Source organism: Camellia sinensis, chromosome 8, assembly GCF_055761805.1.
Source record: "Camellia sinensis isolate YWXY chromosome 8, ASM5576180v1, whole genome shotgun sequence".
Lineage (NCBI taxonomy): Eukaryota > Viridiplantae > Streptophyta > Magnoliopsida > Ericales > Theaceae > Camellia > Camellia sinensis.
The window spans coordinates 144,921,236-144,942,511 of record NC_138968.1 but is presented as its reverse complement, the minus strand read 5'-3'; the positions used below and the strand labels follow the sequence as shown (position 1 = coordinate 144,942,511).

The 21,276-nt window shown below is 35.4% G+C and overlaps 2 protein-coding genes across 3 annotated transcripts; one reads left to right on the top strand and one right to left on the bottom strand.

The window, feature by feature from the left end:
- The first annotated feature begins 286 nt into the window (after window positions 1–286).
- On the top strand, window positions 287–7,499 carry PAO2 (polyamine oxidase 2). Of its 2 annotated transcripts, none has more exons than XM_028265603.2 (10): window positions 287–1,052; window positions 2,868–2,983; window positions 3,755–3,843; window positions 3,938–4,051; window positions 4,464–4,551; window positions 4,770–4,855; window positions 4,928–5,030; window positions 5,520–5,617; window positions 5,713–6,142; window positions 6,891–7,499. In XM_028265603.2, exons 1-10 carry the CDS (start codon window positions 1,013–1,015, stop codon window positions 7,197–7,199), a joined length of 1,473 nt encoding a protein of 490 aa, XP_028121404.2. In that variant the 5' UTR covers window positions 287–1,012; the 3' UTR covers window positions 7,200–7,499. The 2 variants fall into 2 exon arrangements, with proteins under 2 accessions (XP_028121404.2, XP_082739795.1); XM_082883669.1 differs by having other exon boundaries at window positions 438–1,052; window positions 4,464–4,555; window positions 4,774–4,855.
- A 1,521-nt stretch (window positions 7,500–9,020) lies between these two features.
- Window positions 9,021–20,961, bottom strand: LOC114318665 (26S proteasome non-ATPase regulatory subunit 2 homolog A). Its single transcript, XM_028265602.2, has 25 exons — window positions 20,520–20,961; window positions 20,312–20,412; window positions 18,774–18,894; window positions 18,631–18,690; window positions 18,209–18,276; window positions 16,832–16,874; window positions 16,380–16,445; window positions 16,182–16,220; window positions 16,015–16,097; window positions 14,757–14,871; window positions 14,439–14,513; window positions 13,646–13,804; window positions 13,385–13,492; window positions 13,190–13,294; window positions 12,971–13,111; window positions 12,785–12,889; window positions 12,186–12,407; window positions 11,836–11,949; window positions 11,535–11,750; window positions 11,344–11,403; window positions 11,130–11,243; window positions 10,920–11,005; window positions 9,878–9,986; window positions 9,575–9,753; window positions 9,021–9,497 (listed from the first exon to the last, which is right to left on the bottom strand). Exons 1-25 carry the CDS (start codon window positions 20,631–20,633, stop codon window positions 9,422–9,424), a joined length of 2,679 nt encoding a protein of 892 aa, XP_028121403.2. The 5' UTR covers window positions 20,634–20,961; the 3' UTR covers window positions 9,021–9,421.
- Window positions 20,962–21,276: the final 315 nt, after the last annotated feature.

Sequence of the window (21,276 nt, the reverse complement as noted above, 5' to 3'; positions counted from 1 at the left end):
CTACTTTTCTGCACATCTTTTCATAAAAAGATAAAAAATACACTTATTTAAGTCATCCCAAACAATCTCTTAATAAATTATTTGGGAGATCTAATGTTAGGCTTTAAATTCCGAATTAGAGCAGCTTTATTACGCAATAGAATATGACGGATCACTGTTCATCTGTCCACGTCCATGACGATGACATCTCCTACGCTACACTTCCGTCAAATAATCTCCTACCACGTGGAACCTTCCTTCAAAAACCCTCACTATATTCGCTGCTTTCGGCTGTTGTCCACACATTAGCGTGTTTCGTCAACATACTGTAGCAAACCATCTCGCCTGGCACGTGTCAAAATCTCTCTCTCGGTACACAAGCGAGTACTCACTTAACCATACACGCGCGACTGCTATACTTCCTCACACAAAAAAAATCTCTATAAAATGCCCAAGCACACACGTACCGTCGTAACCCAATAAGCCGATTCAATTTCCAACCCAAAGCATCGTGCAAACTTTCTCTCTCTAGAACTCTCTCGTTGTCTCTCTCATCACATACGATTCCTCATTTCCTCTCTGGCATTTTTCTTCAGATCTCAGACGCATTGAATTGATCAGAATCATACAATTTTGATACATCTGATCTCAATTTTGGCCGATCGGGATTCAATTTTGTGTGTGAATTTACATGCATAGAGATAGAGAGAGAGAGAGATTGATTTTGATTGAAGAAAGCAAAATTGCTTTTTGAGAGAGACAGAGAGTGTGTGTGTGAGTTAGGTATAGAAAAATAGGCGCATGAGCTGTTTGGTCAATCTGGAGTTCTCTTCTTCGAATTCAAACCACTTCATAACGTGCCTTCTCGTTTTTATTCTTCATTACTCACCTCAATTGCCTCCTCTTACCTTGTTTAATTTTGAGAAACCCTTGGAACCTAGAGCGAACTTCTCATTAATATCGTTATTATTGCTGTTGTTAAGTAATTTTAATCACAGTAATCTCTTTAATCATTGCCGATCGTCGTCTGATCATGGAGTCGCGAGAACAGAGTAATCGCCAATTAACCAAGGGTTTGTTCACAATTTCTTTCTTAATTTTTCCTCTTTTTAAATTTTTTTTTTTTTAAAAATTAATTTTTCTTTGTCGGTGGGTTTATTTATTTTTATTTTTTATTATTATTATTTTTATTTTTATTTTTTGAGAATTATGGACTGGTCTGATTTTAAGCTGTCAGTTTGTAATAATTACTTGTCTGATAAGCCGATGAGAGCCTGTGATATGAATAATTGTTATAATATTAGTTGAAAATCATGCATTGGCCTTTTCCTTTTTGCATTATACTTCAATTGTCAATCAGATTAAAATCCATGCATTTTCCTTTTCGATTTTTCCTTATACGTGATTAAAAAGCATAGATGTAGCGGACCCCCTATCGAAAAAATGGTATGCTTTCCCTTTGAATATGTATGTCGCTTTTTTTATTCTTAAAAATTATAGCTATGTAATTTTAATTATGCCATCATTATAGCCAAATGGTGGATAAAATTAACTATTTTAGTTGATTTTTTTACAAAATAGAAGTATAAAAAAATAAATAGACTAATGTGACAACTTGTAGGGGCTTTTTAACTAATCTATGACAAACGAGACCAAAGAAGCTGATATTAGGCTTACCACCAGTACCGTTGTCTTCTACTTAAAAATCATGTTCTCAATCATTGCTATCAAATCATCATCAGTTACTGGGTAGTGCGTAGGCTTTGGTCTTTATGGGGCAAGATATTTTTCTGCTTGAGCAGCTATTGGTTGATGTTGTTTACCTTCCAATTCTTACTGTTCGGTATTGTTCTAGTTTTATGATAGTGGTACTTCTTTTTATCCCCTATTTTTTTTATCCAATATATCCTCTCATAATTGAAGAGTGTCAGCTTGTATTGATTAAAAGTGCGCAGTGCGCACACCCATTTTTAAGATGTTCTTGGGTAGATGTGAACTTTTTTCCCAAATGTTGTTCTTGGCTTAACTTAATCCATTTTGTGTGGATTACTCACAATTTGATGAAGATTATGATTTTATTATGGGTTGCAACCTTCTTGAGCTATTCATCTATGTACATTTTGAAAGATTTTAAATCTGCATTGGAAAGTATCTATCCACATAAAATTAAGAAGTAGAAAAAAATTGAGTCTTTAACCTAGAACTAGAGGGGGAAGGGTGAACAATGACATTGGCATGCCTTTGATTCAACATTCAGGCAAGGACTCAGTTTTTTTAAATGGAAATTGAGGCGGGATATGTCAGGACAGAAGCAACTCTCAAGATTGATACTGAAAAATCTTTTGTAGTTAAATTTGCATTGTATGTCTTTTAGGTATAATGACACATTAATTTCAATACTTTATCTGAGATTATTTTGATCAATTTTGATCAATTTTTGTTTTAAGAAATAAATTATTTTTTTCCATCTATCTTTGCCTATTTATTCACCCACGATTCTGTTACAGAAGTTAATATCTTTGCTACTTCTTTTGTGTTTGTGGTCCATAATTGCCTCTACGTAGTTGTTTCTTGCCTGCATTTCTGAATAATGATAGGTAGCATGTCCAGTGTGTGTGTAAAATATGTTGTCTATCATTGTTTCTGTTAACTGTTTTTGTCTTGATGATGACCAAGATGTTTTTAACTTCTATACTTGGCTAGAGTGTGATTGGAAGTAGATGTGGAGCCATATTATAGTGATGTTAGTTCATTGAATGTGACTCTTAATATGTGTGTATCAGCATGCCCAATCACTGACTTTGCCATTATTTGAACCATTTATCAATTTGTGCCAGTTAAGCTCCAAGGCCCAATATGAGAATCTAAGTTCATTTTGTTTTTTGTAGTTCCTTGCTATTCAAATGTTGAGAGGAGACATGGCGCCTCACCCTCAGTCATCGTCATAGGTGGTGGTTTTGCCGGTATGGCAGCTGCTCGGGCCCTTCATGATGCTTCATTTCAGGTATTTGTTATAGTTATTTAACCAAGAATGGTATGCATTCATCTTATATATTTATAATGCTAAATGATTGTTAATATGATGGATAGCGAAATACCTTTTTTTGGTGGTTCAAATTCTGTACACATTTATCGACATCTAGTATTTAAAAAATTTTGTTGCATGTTCTTTTCCGTAACTTTGATGAACTTGCACAACTAACTAGTTATCTTGATTATTTTCTGGCCAGCACTTTGATGTACTCTCCTAATTGTAATGTTGGCATATCAATATATGAGCTTGCCTATGTTTGGTGTAGTTGAAGTTTGAATCTTAGTGTCCCTCGATTATATTTATATCTTGGATAGCTTTAAGTTGAACACTTGAAGCTGATCTGCGAATATGAGTACTTAAAGCATATAGAAAATTCTGGGGTACAGTACCTCCATCTTGCTCCACAAGGCAAGCCACAAATGAGTGCCCTGTTTATCCCAACAACATAGGCAAGTTCTTTTGTGAAGTGTGAACTTTATTCTTACATTTTACTGTAAAAATGCCCTGTAAACCATGTCTTCATGTGTGGAAATTGAGGAATTGTTTTTTGGGTGAATGAAATTGAGGATTTGCCATGTCCAAAGATTTCTTTCATGACAAAGAGGAATATTTTTGTGCATATTGACTTACTGGAGAAAGACATTCCCTTTTTGACCCTGCTGGAATCTTTGTATAATTTGGTTCCTAGGTGGACTTCTTATATGGAGATACTGAGGTGGTATTAACTATATTTTATTTCAGGTTGTCGTGTTGGAATCACGGGATAGAATTGGTGGTCGAGTTCACACAGATTACTCATTTGGTTTTCCTATTGACCTGGGTGCATCATGGTAACTTACATTTTTTTGACTTTTTCTTTTGGTGTATTTTTCAGATACCTTCTATTGGTTATAACCAAGTTGTATCTTCGTATTGATGTTTCAGGTTGCATGGGGTTTGCAAAGAAAATCCTTTGGCACCGTTGATTGGAAGACTAGGACTTCCTCTCTACCGTACTAGTGGTGACAACTCTGTATTATATGATCATGATTTGGAAAGGTAATTATTCTTTATTGCTTATGATGTCCCTAGCTTTTACCAGCACTAATTGAGTTGCAGGTGTATTTCCTTGGTTAAGATATGCATTTTGGTTTATGTGGAGCTTCCACTTACATTGCTTGAGTTCCAGGTGTAACATAAAGTTGGTGTGTTCCCTGGTCAAGATGTGTATTTGCTTTTTTAAGATTTTAAACATTCAATAACTTTGGTTTTACATTATCGACTATTGATGTAAAATCAGTTTGAAGAAGATTTGGAAAATCACTAAGTTGAGAGCAAATAATTGAAGTTCCTTAGTTTGCATATGAATTTTTTTGTGAAACTCTTATTTGTATTTGACATCAATAAATGTTAGATATGTACAAAGCATTAGGTTTGATACAACGCTTAAAGAATTTATTGTATTTTTCAGCTATGCACTCTTTGATATGGATGGGAATCAAGTTCCTCAGGATTTAGTGAAGAAGATTGGCGAAGCATTTGAGAGCATTTTGAAAGAGGCATGTCTCTCTCTCTCTCTCTCTCTCTGCCACCACAAAATGTGTGTCTGTCTGTGTGGAACTTAAATGACTTATTATTGTTACAATTGGAACTTGAATAAAGCATTGCAGTAAAGTACGTTTGAGAATACGATCTTTGGTTCTTATTGTATTCTAGGTGTGATGTGATGCTGGTTTAGCAAACATTTCTTAAGTTGCTTTTTCACTTGTTATTGCAGACAGATAAAGTAAGGCAAAATTATAGTGAAGACATGTCTATACTTCGTGCTATCTCAATTGTTTTTGAAAGGAAGCCGGAGTTAAGGTACTTAAATGTAGCATCATACTTTAGTTACTCTAGTTAAGAATGGTATATTCAGAAAGATTCTTATTGCAGGTTGGAAGGGATTGCTCATAAGGTGTTGCAGTGGTACTTATGCAGAATGGAAGGTTGGTTTGCTGCAGATGCTGATACCATCTCACTTAAATGCTGGGATCAGGTAAGTTTCTTGTTTTCTCCCCATTATACTAGTTTTGATTTCACAACAAATACACATTGGATTTTCAACAGAATATGAGATTTGTTCAAATCAATATTTCTTTCTACAAATAATTTATTGTCATCATACCAAATCAAATTAGATTCGGCATTGTCGTACACAATTGAATCTGTTGGTCGTGAGTTTGATTGGGGCCGTATATTTTTCAATGGTCTAATCTGGTGAAGGGTCCTCGTAATCTTGTGTAACAAAAAGTGACAACCTTTAACCAGCATTACAGGGGAATTGGGGGTGGGGTTTGGGGTGATGAAAGCTTGTAACTGAGAGTTCGAAAAAGTACGATATTTTCCCCGCAATTTGTTATTTATTGTTATTACATAGAATGGAGTAAATATGTTCAAAGTAACATAGAAGAAAATTGGCTATATATTGGCAGGATGCAAACTGAAAAAATTACATTTGTCTTGCCATATCTGTTACGTTTTGTAGGAAGAACTGCTTCCTGGTGGTCACGGGCTCATGGTGCGGGGCTATCGCCCTGTTATTAATACACTTGCCAAAGGTCTTGACATCCGCTTGAACCACAGGTAAAATTTAATTATCAATTCAACCCTCCTGTGATTTGGCCTTGAATTTGTCTGTGACCTAATTTGCCTTTCTTATCCTTATATTCGTTCCAAAGGGTTAAAAAAATTGTCAGACGTTACAATGGAGTGAAGGTTACAGTTGAAGATGGGCGATCATTCATAGCAGATGCTGCTATTGTTACTGTTCCTCTTGGTGTTCTGAAATCCAATACCATCAAATTTGAGCCAAGGCTTCCTGAGTGGAAGGAATCAGCTATTGCTGACCTTGGAGTGGGGATTGAGAACAAGATCGTCTTGCACTTTGAGAATGTGTTTTGGCCTAATGTAGAATTCTTGGGGGTGGTTGCAGAAACTTCATATGGATGCAGCTACTTTCTGAACCTTCACAAGGCTACCGGTCATTCTGTCCTTGTTTATATGCCTGCAGGGAAGCTAGCTCTCGACATTCAGAAAATGTCAGATGAAGCTGCAGCTAGTTTTGCTTTCAAGCAACTGAAGAAAATCTTGCCTGATGCTTCTGCCCCGGTATTTTTTTTTCTTCTTCTGTAGTGAACATTTATTATCTTTTCCCCATTTACCAGTAGGTCAAATTAGCAGCTTGGTGACCTTTAAGCGGAACTGATGGAGTCGCAGTTCTCAAATTTCCACAGAAAACTTGTCTATGATGCACAAATGTTCATATCTGCCCTAATGAGGGCTGCAAACGAATTGAACCAAACCAAGACGAGTTTGGCATGTTGGTTTATTGAGCTTGACATTCTAGCTCATGCTCGGCTTGAAAATTAATACAGCTCAAGTTCGGCTCACTAATACTAATCAAGCTCAGTCGATAATGAATTTTTTGGGGGTTTTAGTTACATTATTTAAATATATAAATACTATGTTTATATTATTTAATGTATGAATAATATATTTATCCTATTATTTATACACATGTTCACATTATTTAAATAAATAATAAACAATCCGACCTTATTCAAGCGCAAGGTTGCCTTGTTTATTAAGCAAACCTAAAAGTCTGGCTCGAACTTGTTTATTTACATAACAAACCGAGCCCTTACCGAACCGAACCTAGCCTAGCCTAGCCAAGGTCACGAACAACTTGGTTAATGCCCTAGCCCTAACCTGTGGATGAGAATCTATATGATATAGGAAAAAGAATCATTCATGAGACGAGGCATAAAATTAACAGTCAGAAAAAGTTGCATGTACATGTTGGAATTTTCTGTTGGCTGTAACATTAATGTTTTTCTGGTCTGTGCTGCTGATGCAGATTCAATATCTTGTTTCTCGATGGGGCATGGATGAAAACTCACTTGGATCCTATAGCTATGATGCAGTAGGGAAACCCCATGATCTGTATGAGAGGCTAAGGATCCCTGTCGATAACCTATTTTTTGCAGGGGAGGCGACAAGTGTAGACTACCCAGGGTCTGTGCACGGTGCATACTCAACTGGATTAATGGCCGCTGAGGATTGCAGGATGCGCGTCCTGGAGCGTTACGGGGAATTGGATCTGTTCCAGCCAGTCATGGGTGAGGAGACTCCGGTTTCTGTACCCTTGTTGATCTCTCGTATGTAACTTTTAGGACCAGTCCATCTCACATATATATATATGTCAGACATGGGATCCTTGCTAATGCAATATTACCATGACTGCTTTGGGGAAATTACTGTTTTTCCAATGGATTCATCATGTTAGTTTGTTGGTTGATGTGTGTCTTAGCCTTCCTCCATCTGATAATGTGTCTAATAGTAATCTGTTGAATATCATAAACCTTATGAACCACCTTGTGTTTTCATGTTTAGTATCCAATGTTGTAATCCTTGAACAACTTAGATGGGACAATTTACAGTGAGTATGAAGTTATTTTTGTGTTTATCTTCTGTATAAAAGAAAACTAAGGATTCAAATATCCTTAACTTCTTTACTCCTCTGCCAATAATATTGTAGCTTTTTTTTTCTTTCTTATTTTGGGTGGGCGGTACATGACAACACAAGGGTCTGGGTGAGGGGAGGCAAGATTCAAATTGGACCACCCTTGCCAACATATTCTGGAAGTCATGGTCCCTTGCATATAATTTTAGTTCTGAAATTATTCAAGCTTAGTATGCCTAATTAAATAAAATAAAAATAAAAATAAATTATCAAAAGTGTTTTGGGGATACTGACAGAATTGATCTTTAGAGTAGTGAGCTCCAAAGCAGAGAACAGATCAACTACGATGTACATCAGATAACAAGGAGCAAACTTAAAATGATATTTACTGCCTAGTTAACCATTGTTAAAGGGAAAGTGGATAACTGCATTTGAGGGTTTACAGCAAAAGGTTGCAAATAGAGCTAATCCTTGCCTGCCGAAGCTGACTAGTACAACTAATGGTGATTTTGTATGAATGAAAAAATTGAGCAATGAAACAGATAACAAAAATCCGTAGGGCTAAGCTAGTTTCAATGTCCCTAGCTCCCCTTTGCTGTTTAAACAAAAATTTAACATCAGTTAAAACATTAACATGCTGGTAATTCATTTACTATCCTTGGTCCATACCAAAGCAGATAGAACTGAAGCATATTCAAGGGAACATATTTGAACAGACTGCCCACCCTGCTACTATTAACGAAGGCAACCATACCAGCTCACATGACCAAATGACACTAGTTAACCCAAACCAGATACATAAAAATTAGGTTTTCATTCACAACTGGAATCATATACTGAAAAAAAAGGGGGAGGGGGGGAGAAGAAGGAATACTTGACTGAAGATGTAGAATTGACTTGCAAAAAGTTGAGATCAGAAGAGATTAAGACTCTGTTTGATTCATTGATTTGAAAATGGAAAGAAAAAAAATGTGTGAAACATAAGTACAATATACTTATATTCATTCATATTTCACCTACCTTTGCTCTTTTCTTTTTCAAATCTCTCTTCAAATCCATGAACCAAACAGAGTCTAGAGGGAAGAGAACAAGTTGAGAGATCCTCGATTGTTTACAAGGGAGACAAGATTTAGAAAGGGCACAGAAACTACAAGCATAGAGCAGCCTTTAGTACTACTATGCATTCATTGTCCTTGCAATAACAGCAGTCTACACCAAACAATAATGTATGCAAAGATCATAAAATATAATCATCTCAAATATCTTTCAAAAACAATGTAATCTAGGCGGCAAAGAATGTTCATCCTGGGCGGAAGATCATCTTCTATTTATTTCCTTATGTTTGACCCTTTTGGGGTACTAACGCGAAATGGTCAAACCTCCTGCTGGAGGGTTCAGATTTCATATCAACAGGCTTCAACTGAAAAATGCTCTATCAGAAGTCAAAAACTGGGAAATCATACACAAAATACCTTGCAAAGACTGAGACGGAAAAAAAAATACACAGCATAATCAGAAGAAACATAGCAGAATGTATTGGCTTCCCATTGAAGTGGTCAAAGTCATCATAACAAATTTAAATTACCCTCATAATTTAAAAGTAGAATAAAAATGTAAACCAGCTCATGCTTTTCATCCATAATATTCCGGTACACAGCATGTACAAAAACAGTCCAGGCAAAGCAAACCGAAACCCCCTACCGCTCCCCTCTCCCACTTTTTTTCTCTATTTTTCATATAGTTATGAAAACAGGTAGCGCTACCAACACACGGTCCATTGGGTGAAACTCAGAAAATATAAATCAGAAGGGTTGGACTTGAGCCTCATCCCAAACAAGATAAGATCTCACAAAGCCCCAAGTCTGTGGGTCTGGACACAGTTGCATTTTGAATCAAAACAGCTCCACTTATATGCTCGTCAATAGTTAATTGTCTTCACGGTAGTCTGGGTTCTCTTTTAAAATGACAAAGCCTTCAAGAATGGGAGAGAGTGGAATATACCTACACAGAATTAAACATTAGTAATGCAACAGGTAAACAGTCAAATAGTACACCTTTCAAGGGATAAAATGTAGTACTTCTCAGTAGCAAGCTCTGCTCTATCACCAGCAGCCAGAAGAACTGGTGTTGAGTGGGTCTGGAAACCAGTAATGGTCTTGGGTCGACCTGCCTGGCCAACAACATCGACAGCTTGGCCCACCCGCACAGGTACTGACAGAGGTTTCAAGTTCTCATCTACTGTCAGTAGCATTCTTGGCTGTAGTATTGAAGGAAATATATAACATAATCAACCATTAGTAGTAGTGTGTTAACAGCCCAATCATTAAAAGCAAAAAAGAGTGAGATAGAAGTACACAAGCTGTTATAAACTGAGACCAAACCTGCATTGCCAAAACGAGGAAGTAAAGAACATAATGATATTTCCCCAATATGATCGCTTTCATATCAAGACATGCATGCAGCAAGGTTACTATTCCAGCCAGTGCCGTTCTGGAAGAAAAAGATGAAATACATACAGAAAGTGAGCCGACAGAAAAGCCAGAGGTATGACTTAAAAATACTTCTCCTCACAGACATTAAAATTTATTTATTCATTTAATTGCAAAAAAGAAGGCTAGATGATGATCTAAAAACTTCATATTTGTAACCGTCTCCCAATATGCTTTATCCCACAAATTATTTATTTATTTATTATTTTTTTTATAAATAAAAATGTTTTATTCCACATGACAGCCTTTTAACAGCTTTGGACAAAATAGCCACATTACAGATTACAACAGTAAACAAACTTTGTAGACAAGACGGATCATATATTCCTTTAGCTCTACTGAATGATTTACCCTATCGAAGAAGTGAATGCATGAAGCATTTGACACCATTCTTAACCCAACAGAGCTGTAAGCTGAACTTATTTGGATCATCTGATTGAATCTTCTTCCAACACTCGGCTGTATCTAAGACCAAAACTTCTCTTATACAAAAGATGCTCATAGGATGACGAATTTTTTGTTTGTTTCTAGTGTGTTTGGAAATTCCATATGAATGCTATTGATTCATTTCTAGAATTCCATCACATAAATAATGTGGAATAATTCTTCTTTAAAAATAAATCTCTTAAATGGGAAACAGACCATTGTTCCCCTGTATATGGGATATTAACTAAAAGCGGAATGAACCACTTGAAATGGTAGGTTTAAACTACATGGACTAGCTTAGGTGCCATCAAAATTCTAACAAAAAACCTTTAGATTCAACAGAAACATCCCAATTAACGGGTCAGTCCTGATGTGAAAACTACCACTTTGGAAGAAGTCTCCCATTGTTGAAACTTGCTCATCTCCCGCTGGATATGTATGTATGTGAATCAGTTCTAACCCACACCCTAAAATAGAAAAGGTAATATGGGGGAGAAGAAACACTTACGGGGATAGCAAAAAGCGCTCAGAATGATATGGAGCAAGAGTCAACAAGCCTTTTCCCAAATGTACAAGACCCTGGGCGATTCGTACCTGCACAAGTGGCCAACACAAATCATTAAAACAGAACCCCTTAAAAAAATAAAAAATAAAAATAAAAGAAAGAAAGAAATAAAATCTGAGATGCACTGTGGAACAAATTCCAAGAGAAACTTACACAAAAAAGAAGGCTAGCTTCTTTGTAGTAGTAACTCGAAAGATTGCGAAGCATGCCAGCTATTCTAGCGTTGTTGGTTCCAGCACCAATCAACCCTAAGGAGATGACAGCAGCCTGTAGAATCCAGATAAATATGTCAAGATTTAGGCTGTAACTAAGAAGGATTCGATAATACTAACTATAGTCCTCATATATTATATGAAAGAGAGAATACCATTGCTACTTCTGTATCTGTATCGTGACTAAGTCTGCTTAATGTATCCATAACATTGACCTGGTCAGAACATCCAATTCATAAATTACTCAGCAATATACCCACAGAAAGTGACTATAATTTAGCTCAACTGCAATTCAAACACCAGTTCCAAGGTTGCTCAGCTTGGAAAAGATCACAGGATAATTTACCTTAGGGTTTGATATACAAAGAAGACCAAGAGCCAAAGGAACTGCCCTTCGGATATTCTGCTCTCCATACTGTAACAGATGCTCTAATGAGCGAATAGCCATTTCAAGTCCCAATTCTTCAGCCATTGCTACCATAGCAATTCCAAGTACAGCTGGTCCCTGATGGGTTTCTCCCTTCTCAAGATGTTGGGCACATTGACCCAGAAGGTGTTGGACCTATGTGAAAATAAATAGTAGAGTAAGCTATTTCATCTACATAACAGTCGACTCCAATTGAAATTAAAGGGGTTAGAGTAAACACCTTGAGCACATTCCCAGTTCCAGCATAAGCACAGGAAAGTAGGGTCATGTCACAATATTTCCTAATTTTCTCATTAAATGTCTTAGAAACCTCTGCTGTTGCCTCCACACTTTCCTGTTAAACGACACAATGGGATTCCAAAGAAAAAAAACACCACAAAACAAATGATGTAAATAAGAATCAAGTCCAGAGTCTATAAGGTGTTATAAACAATAAATAAATAATAATTTTCAGATACACCACCATAAAAATAAAAATAAAAAATTAATTATCACAATTTGAAAAAGAATAATCTGTGATAAAATAGAAAAAAAATAAAATAAGCCCCGCAGCTTGCATTTTTTAGTTACCTGCTTCCCAAGGTATAGAAGGCCAAGGCCAAGAGGCAAAAGTCGAGTGAGGGGCTCCCCCAATTCTGATTCACTTCGGTCCATTAATGCAAATATAATTGCCTGAGCAACCTCTTCATTACAGGAACCAACATATACCAAGCCCAATGAAATAGCAGTGAACGCAATCACATCAAGAGGCACTTTGTTATCTCCAAGGATAGGAGTCAATTTACTACGGATCTGACAAACAATTTAGATTAGTCCGCTTCAACGGGAAATAAACATATCAAACAAAGAAAGTAGAGGAACAAGTCAAATGATGTTTTTGCATTCCACGGATACAAGACAATTAACTATGGAACTGAGAACAATTATAAATTAATCAACATCAACTATAATTAAACATGTTGTACAAAGAGAAGGGAAGGTATCTCCAGTACTCATCAAATTTTATCTCTCCCTCTCTATTTGTGTGTATTCTGTAACTTCTGTGATGAAATTAACAATCTATGGTAGAATATACAGAATGATTCCACTGATGTGCCTCTTGAATCAGACATAGTATTATTTTCATGGCCTACCAAGAAACCACCAGTTAAAAATGCAAGGAACCTCACCTGCTCATTTTGGGCACCAGCATAAGCAAGGCCCAGACCCATTATTGCACCAATTCTGACAGAAGAATCCTCTTTATCTATATAATCAGCAAGAAGTGCCAATGCCTGAAAAAAGAAAATTTAGGATTTCCAAATACATAACAGTCACAGGACTTGTGTACAGAAAAATGCCAAAGTATAACTCACAGGATCACAGTCATTCTTGATACCGCAGTTCACAATACCTACTCCCAACAATGCACCGGCTATGACATGGTTGTCATTACTGTGGAAAAACTTGTCAAGTTGGGCAAGTCCAGAATCAACATCCCAAAGCAGAATCATACCCTACAAGGAAAAATGGTGATAATCCAGCAATAAAGAAACTTGGACCAGCAAATAGACTGAAAGGGGAGGGGAACATACCAGACTTGCTGCAGCACTGGCTTTTCCGTGTTCTTTATTCTTAAAGAGCCAGTTTCCTGAAGAACCACCACTTGAAGCCTCCGATGGGACTGTCATTAGCTTATCCTGCCACAATATAAGCAGCAAATGTTACATGAGGCCATCCCTAAAATATTTGCCTCGAAAATTTCTTACACAAATGAACCACCCTTTTACCTGACCAAAGCCAGTATTAACAAATGCATTAACAAATGTAGCTGCCAAGTTCTGTCTGGCTGAATCAACATTTGCACCAGCACTAGCCCGGCCATCGAGCAAATGTGCCTAATTAAATCCAAGCAAGAATAGCAAGTTTGATGAAGAAACAATTAGGAATAACACACATACAAACCCCTTTCAAATATGCAACAGTAATTATAACTATCAAAGATGACAGGACAAATCAAGAGCTAGTATGGATATCTAAGAAGTCCCAACCTTATAAATATCCTCAGGCGACTTGGGCTCCATGACCTCTATATCACGAGCAAGTGTAAGATAACCTTCACTTAACTTAGTATTGTTGATAATTTCTTGCAATGCCTCCCTTTCGTCTTCATCTGCAGCCATCTCTTCATCAAGCTCAAAAGTAATACCCTGTATGAAAGAAATCAATAACCAAACACTATCTGCAATCAATTAAAACGAAACATTAACTTGATGACTTGCAACAAGAGTAAAACAATGCAAGGACGAAGCTTCTAAAAAGAGATCTGGTATGTTTCCATTTAGACGACAAATTAGTTCAAAATACAACTCTTTAACTCCACAGATTTATGTCTTCTACCAAACCTATCTATAAAATAACGTCACGGTCGGCATCCAAACCAAGAAAGTAACAAGAAGAGAACAGCAGTATGACTAATTATTTCCAAGCAAGGGACGAGGTTCCATACCGTACCAGGATATCAGGTCCAACAGGGAGGTCATAAAGCACATTAAAAGATACGTTACTACAACACATCATACTACAGCAATCAGGCTGAAATTTAATAACTGGAGAAAGATACCATTTACATAACCAAACTATAGTAGCTCATGGTATTTGGGAGAGGCAAATGTTGGGAATGACCCCAGATACAGCCAAGGAGAGAAAATCAAAATGAATACATGATTCATCAAGGAAAACTATGATCTCTACACATCTTGAACCCACTGCTATTTATAATATTGAAAAGTGAAACAAGAAAGATGAGTATAATCAATAAGAAGTTAGAATAACAAGACTTACGTGTTGAGCAAGGATGTAACAAAATTGCTTCTTTCGTAGCAGATCATCACAGGATGTAAATACCTGCTTCACATACTGTCAAGACATACAATGAAACAAAATATTAAGAGTCAAAACAGAAAAGTGGACGAGAGAATATCATCTAAGAAAAGATCATCTGCTCTATCCTTCTTTCTTTTTTTTTAGAAATGGAACGGTATAATAGTTGTCCAGTCACACTATCAACAAAATTTAAACTTTGATACCACTGTTCATTATTTATTTTACTCAGGCAAAGAGGGGTAAGAAAATATTTGACATGCAGAATGAAGAGCAAACCTGCATGTTGTCAAGAAATAGAGCAATCTGAAGTGCACTTGGGTACTCTTCAAATTTTAGATAGATCATGTACGCAATATCCAAAACTAGCATATCATCTGGTCCAGGAAGGTATCTGCAAGATTAAAATCACAAAATATCAGTAGCACGAAAAAAGTCTGTGTGCATGTCTCGGGGCATAGCTACAGTGGCACAAGACATCACGAAATGGTAATAGCAAAACAACACCATGAAGCATGTGACTGAATAGCAATTTGGCTTCCTAAAGTATGTTCTTTGAATGCCATCTTCCTGAAAGAACAGAAAACCTCATTTCTGTTTTCCAAATTTCAACATTCAGAAAAATGAAAAATGTCATCTTCCATAATAGAGTAGTGTGCATAATTTATTTATTTATTTAAAATAATAATAATAGATCCTACACCTTGTAACTTTTGGTAGAAAGAGAGTAGACATGGTGCTTGGCAAGGCTGCTCCTTATTAGCCATCAGTACTGTACCCATCTACATCAAACTGCCACACTCTTGTGTGACACACTAACTTTTTTTAATATGGTACCCTTATAATGATTTTCCCACTCCACCTCCACCTCCACCTCCACCTCCACCCCCTCTTATCCAAAATAAAACAAAAATGTAAATAGTGTGGTTCACTTACGCGTCCATAAAATATGCACTACATTATAAAAAAATTTATCAGTTTCTCAATCATGAATTTAATAGATATATATTGATCGGCAATCATAGCTTTAATCTTTTTCCAAACAACTCAAACACTCCTTAGCCAATACATAAATTGTTGCTCCAAAGGAGAAAATACAAGCAGGTTCACTTTAGCAGTGATATAGGTACATGCATGAGCATGTCTGTTTAAAGTCATCTCCTATATTTGCAATTAATATTTAAACTAAATCATAAAATTCAATTAAAATTAGAAGTGTAAGATAATTAGATAATATAAACCTTTATGAATCTGTAACAGAGAACAATGTAAAACTTTTAGAATTAGTTAAAACCAAATGCTAATCAAGTACTTAAACCAAACAGCTATTGGAAATCAGAGTTTCGTAATTACTTTATTCTGTGCATCAAAATGGTCTAAGATTGTAATAGAATTCAAATTTCAATTTTTAGTTTAAAAAATCCTTATGGCAAATCACTGCATAGTTCAGATACTAAACAAAAGGTATTAAAATACAACTCATCATTCAGGAAGGCAAACTCAAAAGATAAACTTAAGATTCTTAGGATTCACTAACCTTGCTGCACTGGTGAGGTACAGGCATGTCCTTTTATAGTTTGTTTTGTCCACATGTTCCACTAACAAATCAAGGTCTTCAACCTGGAATAATTCAAAATAACTCTTAAATAAAATATTTTCAAGCACAGTGAGACTAGTGATACGAAATATGACGATGAATAATACCTCCATCAAAAGATCTACAGCCTCATATTCAGCATTGTGCTGCAAGGCAGATGCAAAAAGATTAGAAATAAACTCCCACGAAATGTTTTCCCAAGCTATAGTTTGATGAAATACTTAAAAACCAATTTCCTCAATATGTCAATACTTTTTCCTAGTAATAAAGAGGTGAACCACTCAAAAACTTTAAATAAGTTGTACCTTCATGTGGAAAGCAACAATTTGTTGTACAAGTTCCATTAGATCATCGATAAGGGCCTCTTTGCTCTGAAATGTTTTATGTGAAGCAAGCAAATAAACTTAAGATGAGTTTTAACAATTAAAATAAATATATTTATTAAAAACAAAAAAAACTGCATACTATAATAAAGAAATAAGGCCAAAATTTCATATTTATGGAACTAAATGAGCTGATTACTCAATATTATCGATACAATACCAGTCATAAATGTCAAACAAAGTAATGGATATTAAGAGGGTAACAGAATATTATCAGAGAAAGAAAGATCCAGCAACATGATAAATAATTTGAACATACAAGACCTTGCATAATTAAACTTTGGACCTATACACAGACCAAAATTATATACCCGCTTAGTAGTGGGTCAATGAGCAGAAACTCTTATAACAATTCAAAAGAAAGGAAAGTCAACCTGTCGTTTTGTATACTCTTGTGCTATTTCTCCAGCCAAGTTCCTATCACAAGCAAGTTACAGTCATGGATTAATTGAAACAACAATACAATCACAACGAAATAAAGTAATGAAGGTGGTAGGATTCCCCCCAAAATGGAAAACAAATTCATGTAATATGACCATGACATGACATTGAAATAATAAAATGAACACATGAGTACTATTCCCAGTATTACACATACAAAAGGACTCTAATATCCCGTTGGTTATATAATTCATAGTTAAAACTAGTATAGGAATTTTTAAATACATATATTGCTTAATGCACGTGACTGTTAACACTAAAAAAATAAATAATCCGTATTGGATTAACCCTAAAACTAAAAAGTCAAAAAACTTTTGCTCAACACAAGTCTCAATTTGCAAAGCCAAGTAGCCGTTGGAGATAAGATTATATTGTCAAAGATATCAAAAGATATGAAAGATATTAGAATATATGAAGATCCCATGATTTATGCTTATTATGATTTTTTGTATCTTTGATTTATTTCAATTTCTCAACTAAAGGAATTTCATTGTATCTCCCACTCTATATATGTGGTGTATCATATAAACAAGAATATCAAGTTAAGTAAATGAAAGATGTAGCCTATAGGGCTTTGTGTGTGTAGATGTAAGCCAATATTGGTTGAACGTTAAACCTTTATGTTCTTTCTTTTCTCTTTTCTATCTCTATTATCTCTCCATATTCAACCTTAAAGCCTTATTACAAAATTCAATTTGGTATCAGAGCTTGGTTGGGCCAGTAACTACTGTGCCGTTTGTCTAACTACTGTATGTTGTGGTCCAGGAAGGTGCGTTGGAATGTGTCCCATATCGCTTGGAGTTGCCCCATCTGTGCAGGTTATAAGGCTCCAGCTTCCCTCTCCTTATTACCTCAGTTTTAAGCAAAAGTGGGGGCTAGGTTGGGCTTTTCAATTGTAGATACAAGCCTTACAGAATAAATAAATTACTTCTCCACAAAATTAAAGAGCTTGATATACCAACCCCCGCCTTAAGTAGTAAAAGGAAGGTCGTCGTAGTGTAGAGGGTATAACATACAAATTAGACCATGAAGTAATGAATTACTTAGTGAAACATAATTACTAAGTGAAACATGAATGAATTACATGTAAAGTGTCCTAAAGCCACTTAAATGTAATTACCAAGCTAACCAACATCGTGCTCATTACAAAAATTTCAATCTGATTCTACTCCACACCAAAAATTAGGCCGCCCTAAGGAATTCGAGACAAACTAAAATATCTTACCAATCAATAGAACAAGTATGAATCATTGAATAGAAACTGTTACCCTTTTGATATATGTGTATATTTTTCATCTTCTGTTGCTCACCTGACATATTCATGGCCCCACGAGCCTATATCGCCTTCAGAACCCAGCAGTCTGTACTTTAAGCTCTCCTGAAAGAATTGACATAATAACAAAAATATCAGATACACATTTATCAAAAAATATATATATATATATATATCAGATACACTTCAACGTGACACAAAACATAGAACTCAATCTGTATTACGCACACAAGCACAAACATCCAACATTCTATGTCAAATAAATTTGTTATTACCACATTATGCAAGTTGTAAAAGCAACATGAACAAATAAAAATATATTGATTACCACATAAGGGAGATAGAGGATAACTGCATGGCCAAAAAATGCCTCGCACAACCAAGAGCGAGCCAACCTTACAACAAAGTGACTTCCTATAGAATAAATGAAACATAAATCCTCAAAATAACTCAGCATACCCGTTCTCCTTCTGCAGACATGGTCATTGCCAGAACAGAAAGTATATCTGCTAGGAATTTCTGTGTTAAAAGAAAAATGTGAATCAGACAGGATACAGTGAGAGAACATGACAATCGAAGAGGTCCATCCCAACAGCTTATACCTGTAGTTCTGAATCAGCCATTGTTTCATAATAAGCTTTTAGAGTACCATAATGTGGACGCAAAAACTTTAAAGGCTTTGGAACTGAAGTCATAGAGCTGGTTGAAGTCCTTATCTCCTGCCTGCAAGCAAAAAGATGAATACATCATGTGCATTACAATGTTCTATAATTGTTTTGCATTCTTTAGAATATAATTGTTAAATGAATGATATCTTGATATTTAAGTCATAAAATATATGGCCTTTTGATGTAATTAGTGTCTTAAAGTGTCCCAATCCAAGTATGTCGTATCCTATATTTTTTTTTTTAAATTGATTTCTTGGTGTGTCCATGTCGTGTCACGTAGCCATATTTGTGCTACTTAAATCTCAATGTATTATTGGTACTTTAAACCATGTTAATATAAAAAAATGAAGGGAGGGAAAGAACTCTAGTTTATGCTCTCCTCGCTTTACCCAGATATCCGATCTCTAATCCCTGATCCCCATTCATCATTCTAAAGGTTCATTTTATAAAGCCTAATAAACTGTTAAAGTCAACCTACCAGAAGAATTAAAGATCCCAGTCCAATCATGATTTTACTTGCCATTTTTATATGCCAATCCTATATGGTCTTTGTAAGTTTCATGAACTTCAATTAGTATTGACTTAATTTATACTGCATGCATTTCGATCCCAACTCTATGGAAATCCCAAAAACACCAGTAACACTACCACCAGTCACAACTCTTGTCACACAAAGTGTTTTGCGTGAGCAGAAACCAGATAAACAAGAAAGCCTCTTGCATCACTTACAACAAATTTATGTAAATATTCAGGAACTCCGAGAATGTGATTTAGACCCCGTTTGGGAGCTTGATATTTTAGTTGGCTTTTTGGCTATTTTATGAGATGAAAAAAGTTGCGCTTGGGGATGATTTGTGATTTTTTTTGTAGTTGAATAGATAGTTGGGAAAGGAAAAGTGATTAATTGATGTGTAGGATGCGACATTTTATATTATTGGTTATTTTAGTCTTTTTTGTCTTTATTGGCTATTTTAGCCAAAATCCTTCATGCCAAACACCCCCTTAATGACCAAAATCTAACAAACCCATAATGAACATAAGGTTTAGGTGGGCAAACATGCAAAATACTCGACAATTAATGGGAACCAGCAAGTTTTTTGTCCAATAAAAACTAGTTTGCTACCATATGCATTGAATTAACCATATCTCAGTTGTTTTTGTTCCAAATTACAATTGCCCAAATCGTTAAGCAAGGCCAACAAGCAAACAAAATCATTGAATTAACTATGTTTCATTGTTTTAAAAAAAAAAAATTATTACAGCAAAAAGTTCTCGGCTTTCATGTAACAAAAATAAAAAAATAAATTCCGTAGCTAATTTTCTCAGTTTGACATGATTCTAACTACATAGTTGAACCAAAATCCAATCAAGACCCCACAGTGATATATTGTTTGACCAACAATTCAATATTGTACACAAACCTAAAATCATTACAAAAAAATTATAAAAAAAAAAAATGAAAAAACTAATACCTCATACTCTCGAGGGCGACCTTCTGCAACCCAACATCGGAGTCCTGAACCCTCTCCACATACAACTCCAATTGCTCCTTCAAGGCCAAATCTTCCTCCGACTGCATATAATACCCAAATTAGATTTAACAAAATCAACAGCTTTTTGCTTTTCTTTCTCAGATTATTATTTTGAACAACAAAAATCAAAGAGTAAGATTGAACTTACGAGATCTTCGTCCTTCTTGTCATCCTTCTTCTTGGGGTCCTTGGAGGGTACCTTGACCGAAGCATCCTCTCGAGTGCTTCCGCTGCCACTCGCACCGTTTGGATCAGGAGCCATAATGAAAGATGAATCGAGAACAAACCCTAGATTTTTAGCTTAGCAGATTGTTTGAAGAACCTCTCGCTCGCTCACTCGCTCTGGATGTTCTCGAACTAGTGGACTAGAGATTGGAAAGGAAGCCCTAAGCACAAAAAAAAGGGTATTTCGTTTCCTGCAAGTTAGCACTTTGGCTATTTCACTTCTCTCTCCAACGAATACACCCTTCAATCGCTTGTACTCTTTATAATAAGGTTAAATTACACTGACACCATGAGCTTTATGTTTATTACACTTTTTTTTCACTTTTTAAAAATTACATTTCGAAGTTTAAAGCTTTATTATAGATTTTTTTTAATAATTTAATTTTTTTAAATATCAATTTTATCTTTACTGGATAAATTATATTGACATTTCACACATTTTAGAAATTTTAATCCACTCCCTAAGGTTTAAAGTAGTATTATCAATTGCCATCTTAGTTAGTATTAGTTGAAAAAAATTAATTCAAAAGAAATTAATTCAAAAAAAAATATATTAATAAAAATTTTAAATTTTTATTTAAAAACTAATATAAACTCATTTTTTAAATTTACATTTTTTTCTCAAATTTACAAACTGAGACAACCATTTAAAAACTAAAAAAATTATCAAACAAGTTTTT